The sequence below is a fragment of the Taudactylus pleione genome, unplaced genomic scaffold (assembly GCF_031769625.1).
Source record: "Taudactylus pleione unplaced genomic scaffold, aTauple2 ptg001494l, whole genome shotgun sequence".
Taxonomy (NCBI): Eukaryota; Metazoa; Chordata; class Amphibia; order Anura; family Myobatrachidae; genus Taudactylus; species Taudactylus pleione.
The window spans coordinates 1096116-1108230 of NW_028285892.1; the positions used below are offsets into that span (position 1 = coordinate 1096116).

The following is a 12115-nucleotide window of genomic DNA, read 5'->3' on the forward strand; positions in this document are numbered from 1 at the left end:
CCTTCCCAGCACTGGACGGGAAGAGGTGGCTCTTTCCACCATTTGCACGCCCCCTGCAAGTGCTGAAAGGAGCACCCACAGTCCACTTGCTGATATGCAAATTGAAGATGTCACTGTTGAAGTACAACAGGATGAGGATACTGGTGTAGCTGGCGCTGAGGAGGAAGTTGGCGAGGAGGATTCTGATGGTGATGTGGTTTGTTTAAATCAGGCTCCGGGGGAGACAGTTGTTGTCCGTGGGATGAAAAAGCCCATCACGGTCATGCCTGGGCAGAAGACCAAACATTCCATTTCTTTGGTCTGGCAATATTTCTATCCAAATCCGGACAACAACTGTCTTGCCATATGTACCATATGTAAAGGTGAAATAAGTAGGGGTAGGGACGTCAACCACCTAGGAACATCCTCCCTTATACGGCACCTGCAGCGCGTTCATAAAAAGTTACTGTCAAGTTCAGAAACTTTGGCTAAGACCGTAAGCAGTCCAGGGACACCTAAATCCCGTTGTCCTGTTGTATCCAAGCGCCTGCAAACCACACCGTCAACTCCCTCCTCGTCAATTTCCTCCTTAGTCAGGATCGGAAGTAGTCCTGCAGGCCATGTCACTGGCATGACTGACTCTCCTATCCGGGATTCCTCTGGAGGATCCTGCATTGCTACGCCTACTGCTGCCGCTGCTGCTGTTGCTGCTGCTGGGAGTCGTTCATCATCCCAGAGAGGAAGTAGGAACACCACTACTTTTACTAAACAATTGACCCTCCAACAGTCCTTAGCGAGGAGGATGAAGTACGACAGCAGTCATCCCGAAGCAAAACGTATAACTGAGGCCTTGACTGCTATGTTGGTGTTAGACGTGCGTCCGGTATCCGCCATTAGTGCAGTGGGATTTAGACAATTGATGGAGGTAGTGTGTCCCCGGTTCCAAATCCCGTCTAGATTCCACTTCACTAGGCAGGTGATACCGAGACTGTACAGAAACGTCAGAAAAAGTGTCCTCAGTGTCCTGAAAAATGCCGTTGTACACAATGTCCACTTAACCACGGACATGTGGACAAGTGGAACAGGGCAGACTAAGGACTATATGACTGTGACAGCCCACTGGGTAGATGTATCACCTTACGCAGCAACAGCAGCAGCGTCACCAGTAGCAGCATCTCAGAAATGCCAGCTCGTTACAAGGCAGGCTACGCTGTGTATCACCGGTTTCAGTAAGAGGCACACCGCCGACAACCTCTTAGAGAAACTGAGGGAAATCATCGCCCAGTGGCTTACCCCACTTAGACTCTCCTGGGGATTTGTGATATCTGACAACGCCACCAATATTGTGCGGGCATTACATCTGGGCAAATTCCAGCACGTCCCATGTTTTGCTCACACAATAAACTTGGTGGTGCAGAATTTTCTGAAAAGCGACAGGGGCGTGCAGGAGACGCTTTGGGTGGCCCGAAAAATTTCTGGCCACTTTCGCCATTCAGCGACTGCGTGCCGAAGACTGGAGCGCCAGCAAACACTCTTGAACCTGCCCCGCCATCACCTGAAGCAAGAGGTTGTGACGCGGTGGAACTCAACCCTCTATATGCTTCAGAGGATGGAGGAGCAGCAAAAGGCCATACAAGCCTATACATCCACCTATGACATAGGCAAAGGAGGGGGTATGCACCTGACTCAAGCGCAGTGGAGAATGATTTCCGTGTTGTGCAAGGTTCTCCAGCCCTTCGAACTTGCCACACGTGAAGTCAGTTCAGACACAGCCAGCTTGAGTCAGGTCATTCCCCTCATCAGGCTTTTGCAGAAGCAGCTGGAGAAAGTGAAGGAGGAGCTAAGACGGAGCGATTCCGCTCGGCATGTGGGACTTGTGGATGAAGCCCTTCATTCGCTTTGCCAGGATTCCAGGGTGGTCAATCTGTTGAAATCAGACCACTACATTTTGGCCACCGTGCTTGATCCTAGGTTTAAAGCCTATGTGGTGTCTCTCTTTCCGGCCGACACAAGCCTGCAGAGGTGCAAAGACCTGCTGGTGAACACACTGTCAGCTGAAGCGGAACGTGACACGTCAACGGCTCCTTCTTCATTTTCTCCCGCAACTGGGGCTGCCAGGAAAAAACTTAGGTATCCTAAGCAACCCGCTGGCGGTGATGCAGGGCAGGCAGGACCAAGTTTGGACATCTGGTCCGGACTGAAGGACCTGGCAACAATTTCTGACATGTCTACTGTCACTGCATATGATACTGTCACCATTGACAGAATGGTGGAGGATTACATCGGTGACAGCATCCAAGTAGGCATGTCAGACAGTCCATACCTGTACTGGCAGGAAAAAGAGGCAATTTGGAGGCCCCTGTACAAGCTGGCTCTATTTTACCTGAGTTGCCCCCCCTCCAGTGTGTACTCCGAAAGAGTGTTTAGTGCAGCCGGGAACCTTGTCAGCGAAAGGCGTAGGAGGTTGCTTCCACAGAATGTGGAGAAGATGATGTTTATCAAAATGAATTATCAGCTCTTCCAGGGAGACCAGCCTCCAGAAGGTACAGAGGGACCTGTGGTGGTGGATTCAAGTGGGGACGAGTTAATACTTTGTGAGGATGAGGATGTACACACTGAAGAGGGTGAGGAATCGGTGGATGAGGAGGATGAGGATGACATCTTGCCTCCGTAGAGCCAGTTTGTGCAGGGACACATTAATTGCCAGCTTGTTTTGTGGGGGCCCAAACGAACCAATCATTTCAGCCACAGTTGTGTGGCAGACCCTGGCGCTGAAATGATTGATTTGTTAAAGTGTGCATGTCCTGTTTATACAACATAAGGGTGGGTGGGAGGGCCCAAGGACAATTCCATCTTGCACTTCTTTTTTTTCTTTGCATTATGTACAGTTTGGGGCCTAGTTTTTCTAACTGCCATCCTGTCTGCCACTGCAGTGTCACTCCTAGATGGGTCACGTGTTTGTGCCGCCCACTCGTGTCGCTTAGCATAGTCATCCAGCTACCTCGGTGCAACCTTTTGGACATGGAAACACTATTGTGAGGTGTGAGGTGTTCAGAATAGACTGGAAATGAGTGGAAATTAAGGTTATTGAGGTTAATAATAGCATAGGAGCAGAGAAACCAACAAATTCTGTGATTTTAGCTGTTTTTATGCTTTTTAAAAAAAAAATACAGATCCAAAACACAAAACCCAGAACCCAAAACACGGAAGGGTGGTTTTGGCAAAACCAATCCAGATCCAAAACACGAAGAAAGATCCAGATCCAAAACCAAAACACAAAACACGAAAAGTGGCCGGTGCACACCCCTAAATACAATACATGTATAATAAACATTGCTATATTAGGGCCTTAACGCCCGCATAAGCAGCCAAGTGTTAGTTGCCCTAGTGGGGAGTAAGAGATAAATTAAATTACAGTAGGGAGAAGCACAAGAGGGTAGAGTGCCCTGCTCGAAAGAGCTTACATTCTTTAAGGGAGGGGCAGACACACAGGAGTGACAGATTGGGTAGGCGAGGAGGATGGAAGATGTAGCAGCAAGTTAGGATGAGAGCTGGAAGGCTTTAATGAAGTAGTGGGTCTTAAGAGCTCGTTTGAAAGATTGTAGAGAGGTGCAGAGTCTGATGGGGAGAGGGAGAGAGTTCCAAAGGTGAGGAGCAGCGCGGGCAGAATCTTGGAGGTGGGAGTAAGTAATCAGCTGGCATGAAAGGCGGCGTGTATTAAGTGAATGAAGAGGGCGGACAGAAGAGTGAAGGGAGAGGAGATCAGAGATGTATGCGGGAGAGGAATGGGTGAGGGCTTTGTAAGTGGGTGTGAGAACCTTCAATTGGGTTCTAAAAGGGAAGGGGAGCCAGTGTAGGGCGTGTAGGAGAGGGGAGGCAGATGTAGAGCGTTTGGAGAGGAAGATGAGCCGAGCAGCAGCACTGGGGACAGACTGGAGAGGGGAGAGAAGGGATTTGGGGAGGCCAGATAGGAGGAGGTTACAGTAGTCCAATCTGGAGATGACCAGTGAGTGTATGAGGGTTTTGGTAGCATCCTGGGTGAGAAAGGGTCTGATCCTGGAAATATTCTTGAGATGAAAACGACAGGACTGCGAGAGGTTCTGAATGTGTGGTTATATAGAGATATGGAAAAATATCCTTAATATTTGTGGGTATCCCCTGAAAATGGGTGTTTTCAGGGGATATGCTGCCAAAATGTAATGACAAATAGGCTCCTTAGTATTCAGAGATCTCAGGCAGCCTTGGGAATGGTTGGCATAAGCAATACGCCTTCTACTAAGAGCAGATGAGACAGACTCCATCTGCTCACTATTTGTGTGCAAACTCCTCTTACCCGTCAGTTACTATATTACTGTGATTGCAGGATGGAAAGATTGCAGATACTGTGATTGTGGTGGAGTCATTGCAGAATGGAGGGATTGTGGATAGTGTGACTGTGGGTGAAGTGATTGCAGGATATAGTGGTTGCAGTAAAGAGTGCAGGATGGAGTGTTTACAGAATGGAGTAATGGATGGAGTGCTTGCAGGATGGAGTGCTTGCAGGATGGAGTGCTTGCAGGATGGAGTGCTCGCAGGATGGAGTGCTCGCAGGATGGAGTGCTCGCAGGATGGAGTGTTTACAGAATGGAGTAATGGATGGAGTGGTTGCAGGATGGAGTGGTTGCAGGATGGAGCGCTTGCAGGATGGAGTGGTTGCAGGATGGAGTGCAGAGCACTTCAGTCACCTTTACCAATCAGTGCATATTGGCTGATCTAAGCTGGGAGACATAGGGGCTAAAAGGCAATGAGGAATATTTATCAGTATATTGTGATCATCTCCCCATGTCTGCTGCAAGCATAACAGCATTATTACTCTTCCTAATTTAGATGTGGATGCTAAATGCAGTAGCGGCTGTGGCATTTGTCGCGGGCGCTACTGTGAATTTATGCTAATGCTGCAGACTGTGATCTGTCTACTGAGACGCCCACCAGCTGTAATCCTCTGCGGCGCTCAAATAGTCCCACCATCGAGAGGACATCGGACCGTTGGGCATTTCAGCATTCCTATGGTTGCTCAGATTGTCTGATGGTACAGCGGTGCCAGTGGAACTTGCGTCTTCCGACACAATTCCTGACTCTGGTAAGTACCCGTCACAACCGCCTACATGCCCAGGAACTGCCCAGGAACACCTATCGGATTTGCATGATTCTCCATGCAGTTCCGATCTGCATCCCCCTGCGGTAACCATCATGACGCATGCTTAGTGCATCTCAGACTCATGCATGGATTTACAGCATCGGGCTCTAGTGCCGGATGTTTTAAATGCATCGACCCACTGGATAAGGACCAATGGGCCTGATTCAGAGCCGTTCGCTATTTGCGGTCGTTCGTTCAAAAACAAGGGGTGGCTATTCAAATGATCCGTTCGCAAATTGCAGTCTGTTCACACCTCTAAGTCTGAACGAGCGAGCAAAACATACGCTCGTTTATTTGTTAAAAACGCCCCCTGGCCGCTCGCACCATACGTCATGTCCGCTATTTATTAGGTTAATCGAGTACATCGACCAGCGTATGGGCTGCTCGCTATTCTTGTGGTTGGTGTTTGCTACCACAAATTTGCGAGCAGTTCTGGCTATAAAATAGCCCAGTGACGTGGTCAATGACGCTGCTGTATTAATTATGCACACCCATAAAACGCCCGTTTTGACCTTTAAGCACGCCTGCGTTCGGATCTCCACTCCCCATTTTCAAGCACCTTCCCCTGTTACCACCCACATACGCCTCATTCTGTCACTCAAAATAGCAGGCACTCGCTATATAGCGTACAAACGATTTTTGGCCGCACTGACTGGTTCGCGCATGCGTACTAAAAACCGTACGCATGCGCAGATGTGCAAACATCGCTCGGAACGAGCGTACTGCCGCTAACGAGCGGCTCTGAATGAGGGCCAATGTCTCCCAAAATGTGAAAAATGTGTTTTAGATCTAGATGTCCATTACAAACAGAGTGTAGGTAACACAAGCCGTTATTATTCCTTCCTTTCAGATTCTGGATCTCGCTCGTCAGAGAAGTAAAAGGGTGAAAGTGGTGGGCGGAGGACACTCCCCCTCGGACATCGCCTGCACCGATGATTTTATGATCCGGATGAATAAAATGAACAAGGTTATTAAGGTATGAATATATAATTACATGTTCACAGTCTTCTAGATGTCATGATCGGAGGCCGTGCGGCTTTGGAGATTTGGGCCAAAAATATTTTTAAAACGTATGTTCCATCTGGTGTCATATTAATTATTTGCCTGTAGCGACATAGACGTAACGCCGTCGTAGCGTCACGGTCACTAATCTGGAGTAACTCCAGAGAGGTTTTTATTCTCTCGTGGACTTAGTGACCAGAACAGTTTTTCTTTGGACAAATGTATATTCATAAGATGTATATTAAATCGCAGACAATACTGTAGCTCAGTGGTTCTCAAACTCGGTCCTCAGGACCCCACAGGTCACATTTTCCAGGTCACCCAGCAGGTGCACAGGTGTATTCATTACTCACTGACACATTTTAAAAGATCCACAGGTGGAGCTAATTATTTCACTTGTGATTCAGTGAGGAGACCTGGAAAACATGCACTGTTTGGGGTCCCGAGGACCGAGTTTGAGAACCTGTGCTGTAGCTGACTGTTTTTTTTACTTCAAAAAATGAGAGTGCCTGAATTCTGCCGATGTTTTCATGCAATTAATGCTGCTGTCTTCCTCTACCGCATCGATTTATCATTTCATTCTTCCGAGTTTGAGATTCTGTAAAGGGACCAAAAATAACAATATAAAGTTTTGCATTTGCTGGAGAACTTCTGTCCTGTCAGCTGCTAATTACAGAGCCTGGAAAAGTGCAGAATTGGGGTTTTGGGGTGCAACATTTCGGAAACTACCCTACAACCTTCAGACAGTCCCCCAAAGGTAAACTGTGTCAAAAATAAAAAAAAACCTCAGAAGACCCCAAAAAAAGCACTTTCATTTTGGGGGCGAAAAAAAAAATTGGGGGGTACAAAGTTAAAAACTAGCGAACTACAATCTAGGGGGGTCCCCAAATATGCCCCAAGTGTTTTTTTCATTGCTGGTGTTTGCGGCAGGTGGATTTTTCATGCTTTTTGAACCTTCACTTTAGGAACTTTTAAATATGCTCACCCCCATTTTCAAGTACCCAAAATTTGCTGGGACTACTTATTTTCTGCAAAAAAACCTTCTAAATACTATTCTTCATCACCTTCCCAAATCCCCAAAATAGCAGCTATCGAGCCCGTTTAAAGACCCCAAAAACCTTCAGCAGGGCTAATCGGGGGTATCCAGAGTGATCCCCCATGTCAGAGCATCTTTTTGGGGGTGTTAGGGTGATTTACTCAAAAATCAGCTAAGTCTTCGCTGATTTCACTTTCGCTGGGCGCCGTTTTCGACGATTTCAAATTGAATACAAGTATAAGCGGAGGCGCGAGTGATACTTTTTCGCCGGCAAAAACTACGATGTGCGGCGAAAAGTTCGACACGCACAGACGGCGAAGTTTACGTTTCAAATTGAATACCCCTCTAAGTTTACAGGCTGAATACTTTACCCACATAGTAAGAGTGAAAGAATTGTGCCCCTCAAGGACCGGCAGTGGTATGCTGTTGCTCACCGTTGGTTTAAATGAAAGGGGGGGGGGCTTTGTGAGTTATAAAGTGTGAAATGTGCGTCACGGCTGAGACTAGATTTACAGGACAAGAATGCACCCTAAAGACATACTAACCACACACAAACGTCTGTGTATTAGCCTCTTTTACATTAATATCATTGTCTACATAATCATTGTGTATCGCCTGTCCTGTCTGATCAATGCGCGTGCAGTGGAAGCCGGTGGGCACAGACCCCAATGGCTCCTGCTGCGATGGAGACGGACACATTTCTGAGAGGAGGACCAGCTGCCGGGGATAGTATGGGAGCTGGGGAAGGGGGGTGAGACGAATCGACGGAGGTGGGTGTCGGGGTGGAGTGGTGGGAGGGGGAGTCATGAAGGGGCTGCAGGGATCTTAAATATACATGAGATTCTTAGCGCACATAATATCCATTTACCTGAACAAGGTGACCTGATTCAGATTGTTACCTATACTGTAAACTTCTAAATTGCAGTGTAAAAATAAAGCTGTCCAGCATTTGAGGGCTACATGCAAAAGCAGCCGGTATTTACCCTGCATGCCAACATAATACCTGGATTTCCCCCCCCTTGTATTGCAGAATGGTTTGTCCAGGTGCAAAGTTTCTTGTTTAGTTTTGCTTTACTCCCACCCAGTGGCGGCTCTGGACCGCAGTCCAAAGTTCAAATAGGGAAAACACACCAACTGCCACTCCAAATGCTCCCAAACATCGCTGGACGGGTCTCGCTGGCAGTTGGTGTGGTTCCCCTATATGAATTTTGGACTGTGCTGCAGACCCACCTCCAGAGCCGCTACTGCTCCCACCTCAGAATCAGGCGTGCGTTAGATTTGCATACGCTGGGAGCGAGCGAATGCATCTAGCGAGCGGGTCTGAATAAGCTCCTCTGTACCAAGTGCTGTGTCTGTGAAAGGCCCAGATCTTCCCCTGCCAGGTAGCTTGGCACAGAGAAGCATACACAGTATAATTTATTACTGGCAGTGGTACAGTAAATGCCACTGATTACAATGAATGCTGATGTGTGGCATTTGCAAGATCTCCCTCTTTAGCTCAGTGTAAGAGGGAGAATCTGGCTATTCCCATCGATCGGGAACAGAGCTTTGTTATTTTAAGAGTCGGCCGGTTCAATATTTAATTCTATTAACAAGAACCATTGATTCTGTAAAGATATATCTTTTTTTTAGAGAAGAATTTATTTGAGCTCTTGCTTTAGACATTACAGTAATGGGAGAGGAAATTGATTCATTGTAACAGTCTGTTGGAGTCCCAGCGATTTGTCCTTTCCATTGGCTTAGGCACTGATTAGGCTGTCGGGCTCATTTCTGCGTATCGTGGAGCCACATTCCAGACACGGGAAATGTACTGTCCCCCTGCAATATATTACACGCTACTGGACTGAGACCTGGAGACTGATGAGGCCATTGTAGTACACAGAACTCATGGTCCTGGTACCAGCGTGACCTGACGTGTGCTGAGTGACATGATGCGTGATCCTGTAGGTAGTAGCCAGTGTAAGATGTGTAGACAGGGGACATAGGCCCTGATTCAGAGCCGGACGCTCTGACCAGAGCGCTCGCTCTGAATCAGGGCCCTCCTCCATTAAAATGGAGCATCCTCCTGGACGCTCGTATAGCTGTGGGTCACCACCCACAGCATATATACGAGCGTGCAAAAAGATGGTAGTGATGGTCTTTACCATCGCGACCATCGGACTTGCGAGGGAAACCCTGCGGTCGGGTTTCCCAGCCACAATGCCAGGAGTGATTTTGGCTCTATCAGAGCCAAAATCACTCTCACTGACATCACTAGTGATGTCAGTGGGGCCGGCTTGAGACGGTAGGCGTTCCCATGGGAACGGCTCCGTCTGGCAGGCACGCCCCCGGCACGCCCACCAAAGGGGGCGTGCTGTCAATCAACATCGACAGCACGCCCCCTTTGGTGCGAGACCCCGAGCGATGGAAAGCCCGTCGCTCGCCGGGTCTCGCGCATGCGCACGACGGAGCTCCCTCCGTCGTGTGCATGCGCAGTGGGGAACATCGACCCACTTGCGAGCGTACTGCCGCTCGTGAGTGGGTCTGAATGACCCCCATACAGTGCTGCACATGGTCAGCAGCAACACCCAGGTAGGCTGTGGTATTTGAAGGATTTTTAGTTGGTATTAAAGGACCTAATGTGTGACAAGAAAATATTCCAACCACTCCACCATACCACAGCAGCCTGAGCCGGTGACAAAAAGGCAGATTGGATCTATGGATTCATATTTTCTGACCCTACCAACCACATGTTGCAGCAGAAATGGGGATTCATCAGATCAGGCGATGTTTTTCCAGTCTTCATCTGCCCAGTGCTGGCGAGCCTGTGCCCACTGTAGCCTCAGTTTCCCGTTCTTAGCTGATAGGAATGGTACTCGGAAGGAGCGACTCCTAACTTTTTACCTTAGGGATGGTGCCCTGGCTTCAGTTCCGGGTCAGTGCCTTGGTGGTCCGGTTCATTTGCCCTAATCATTGTGTATGCCAGTCACTACTTGCACATGCACATTCAGTGGCAAACACAGGATTCCTAGAGGGGGGTTTCCAAATGCTGGATTTTAGAGTGAGTGTGGCCAGTCCATGAAGAGGGTATAATTAGCACTTATCCAGCTTTAATATGCGTCATACATAGTGTATTGTGTGTCATAATTCCAGCATATACAGGACCAGTGATCACAGTAACCCATTATATGTGTCATACATAGTGTATTGTGTGTCATAATTCCAGCATATACAGGAACAGTGATCACAGTAACCCATTATATGCGGCCATAGGGCCAACCTGCTCGAGCTGAGTGTTTTTATTTCAGGTGTGGGCACCATTCCAGAGCATGGGAACAAGTCCAGGAGTCTGGGGAAGCAGCAGAAGAACCTAGCACTGCCCTGGACATATATGTACATATTGGTCTCGTTATGCACTGGATAGTGTATTATTATATGATACTGTATTAATAATTAAGCCTATTGATGCTCTATACATAGCAGTGCACTCCTAACAGTGCATGTTTTCCAGATCTAGTTGGTGCACAGGTGCATTTATTACTGGCTGACATATGTTAAAAGATCCACAAGTGGTGCTAATTATTTCATTTGTGATAGTGAGAAGAACATGCAGCATTAGTAAAATTCTATGTACTATTTCTAATGTGGACTGGGAAGAGGGGTTTCCAGGCAACAAGAACCCCCCCTCTGCATTTGCCTAAGCGCATCAGCTCTAAAACAGCTTGTAGGTAATGCATAGTCTGCAGCCCCTAGAAGCCATGTACACCTGGGGAATTAGCAGTGTGGGCTCCAGCTGGAAACTGTTTCTGCTAATCCCACCCCATACTGGCAGTCCCACATAGAAGAATGTACTCCCGTGTGGTGCTGTTAGATCGGTGAGCTGACAGTCCCATTGTGGCTTCCAATGAGAAGTTACTATTTGTCCTCTCCTCCTCATAGTGCTAGTACTCACTGGAGTGGCCACGCCCCTTTGGGGGGGTGGCAGATTTTACCAGAAGACTGGCGCCCTGCAACCCCTAGCTAAAATCTACCAGTGGTACCGGACGTAGTATTCTGCCACTGCAGCTCCATCAAGGTTCAACATGCTGAGCATCCGTGGTGTTGTTACATGCAGTATGTAACAACACATCTCACCAATGTACACCGGATTGTGCAGGGTCTATGGTGCGTGCGATGTTTCGGTATAACGCATCGCACCATCGCTGGCTCTCACATCGTATAGTGTGTAAAACAGCTTTACAAAGAGACTTAGCAGATGCTGGTGTAAGGACTTACATAGAGACTTAGCAGATGCTGGTGTAAGGACTTACAAAGAGACTTAGCAGATGCTGGTATAAGGACTTACATAGAGACTTAGCAGATGCTGGTATAAGGACTTACAGTGAGACTTAGCAGATGCTGGTGTAAGGACTTACATAGAGACTTAGCAGATGCTGGTGTAAGGACTTACATAGAGACTTAGCAGATGCTGGTGTAAGGACTTACATAGAGACTTAGCAGATGCTGGTGTAAGGACTTACATAGAGACTTAGCAGATGCTGGTGTAAGGACTTACATAGAGACTTAGCAGATGCTGGTGTAAGGACTTACACAGAGACTTAGCAGATGCTGGTGTAAGGACTAACATAGAGACTTAGCAGATGCTGGTGTAAGGACTTACAAAGAGACATAGCAGATGCTGGTGTAAGGACTAACATAGAGACTTAGCAGATGCTGGTGTAAGGACTTACAGTGAGACTTAGCAGATGCTGGTGTAAGGACTTACATAGAGACTTAGCAGATGCTGGTGTAAGGACTTACAAAGAGACTTAGCAGATGCTGGTGTAAGGACTTACATAGAGACTTAGCAGATGCTGGTGTAAGGACTTACATAGAGACTTAGTAGATGCTGGTGTAAGGACTTACAGTAAGACTTAGCAGATGCTGGTGTAAGGACTTACAAA

The 12115-nt window shown here is 47.7% G+C and overlaps 1 protein-coding gene across 2 annotated transcripts in view; it reads left to right on the forward strand.

Annotated features, from left to right (window-relative positions):
* The window catches only part of LOC148442495 (L-gulonolactone oxidase-like), a 367708-nt gene that overhangs the window by 33932 nt on the left and 321661 nt on the right, over nt 1-12115 (forward strand). For both annotated transcript variants that reach the window (XM_088463888.1, XM_088463887.1), the window contains exon 3: nt 6006-6131. In XM_088463888.1, the coding sequence (XP_088320014.1) occupies nt 6006-6131 (126 nt within the window). The remainder of the gene's footprint in view (nt 1-6005; nt 6132-12115) is intronic.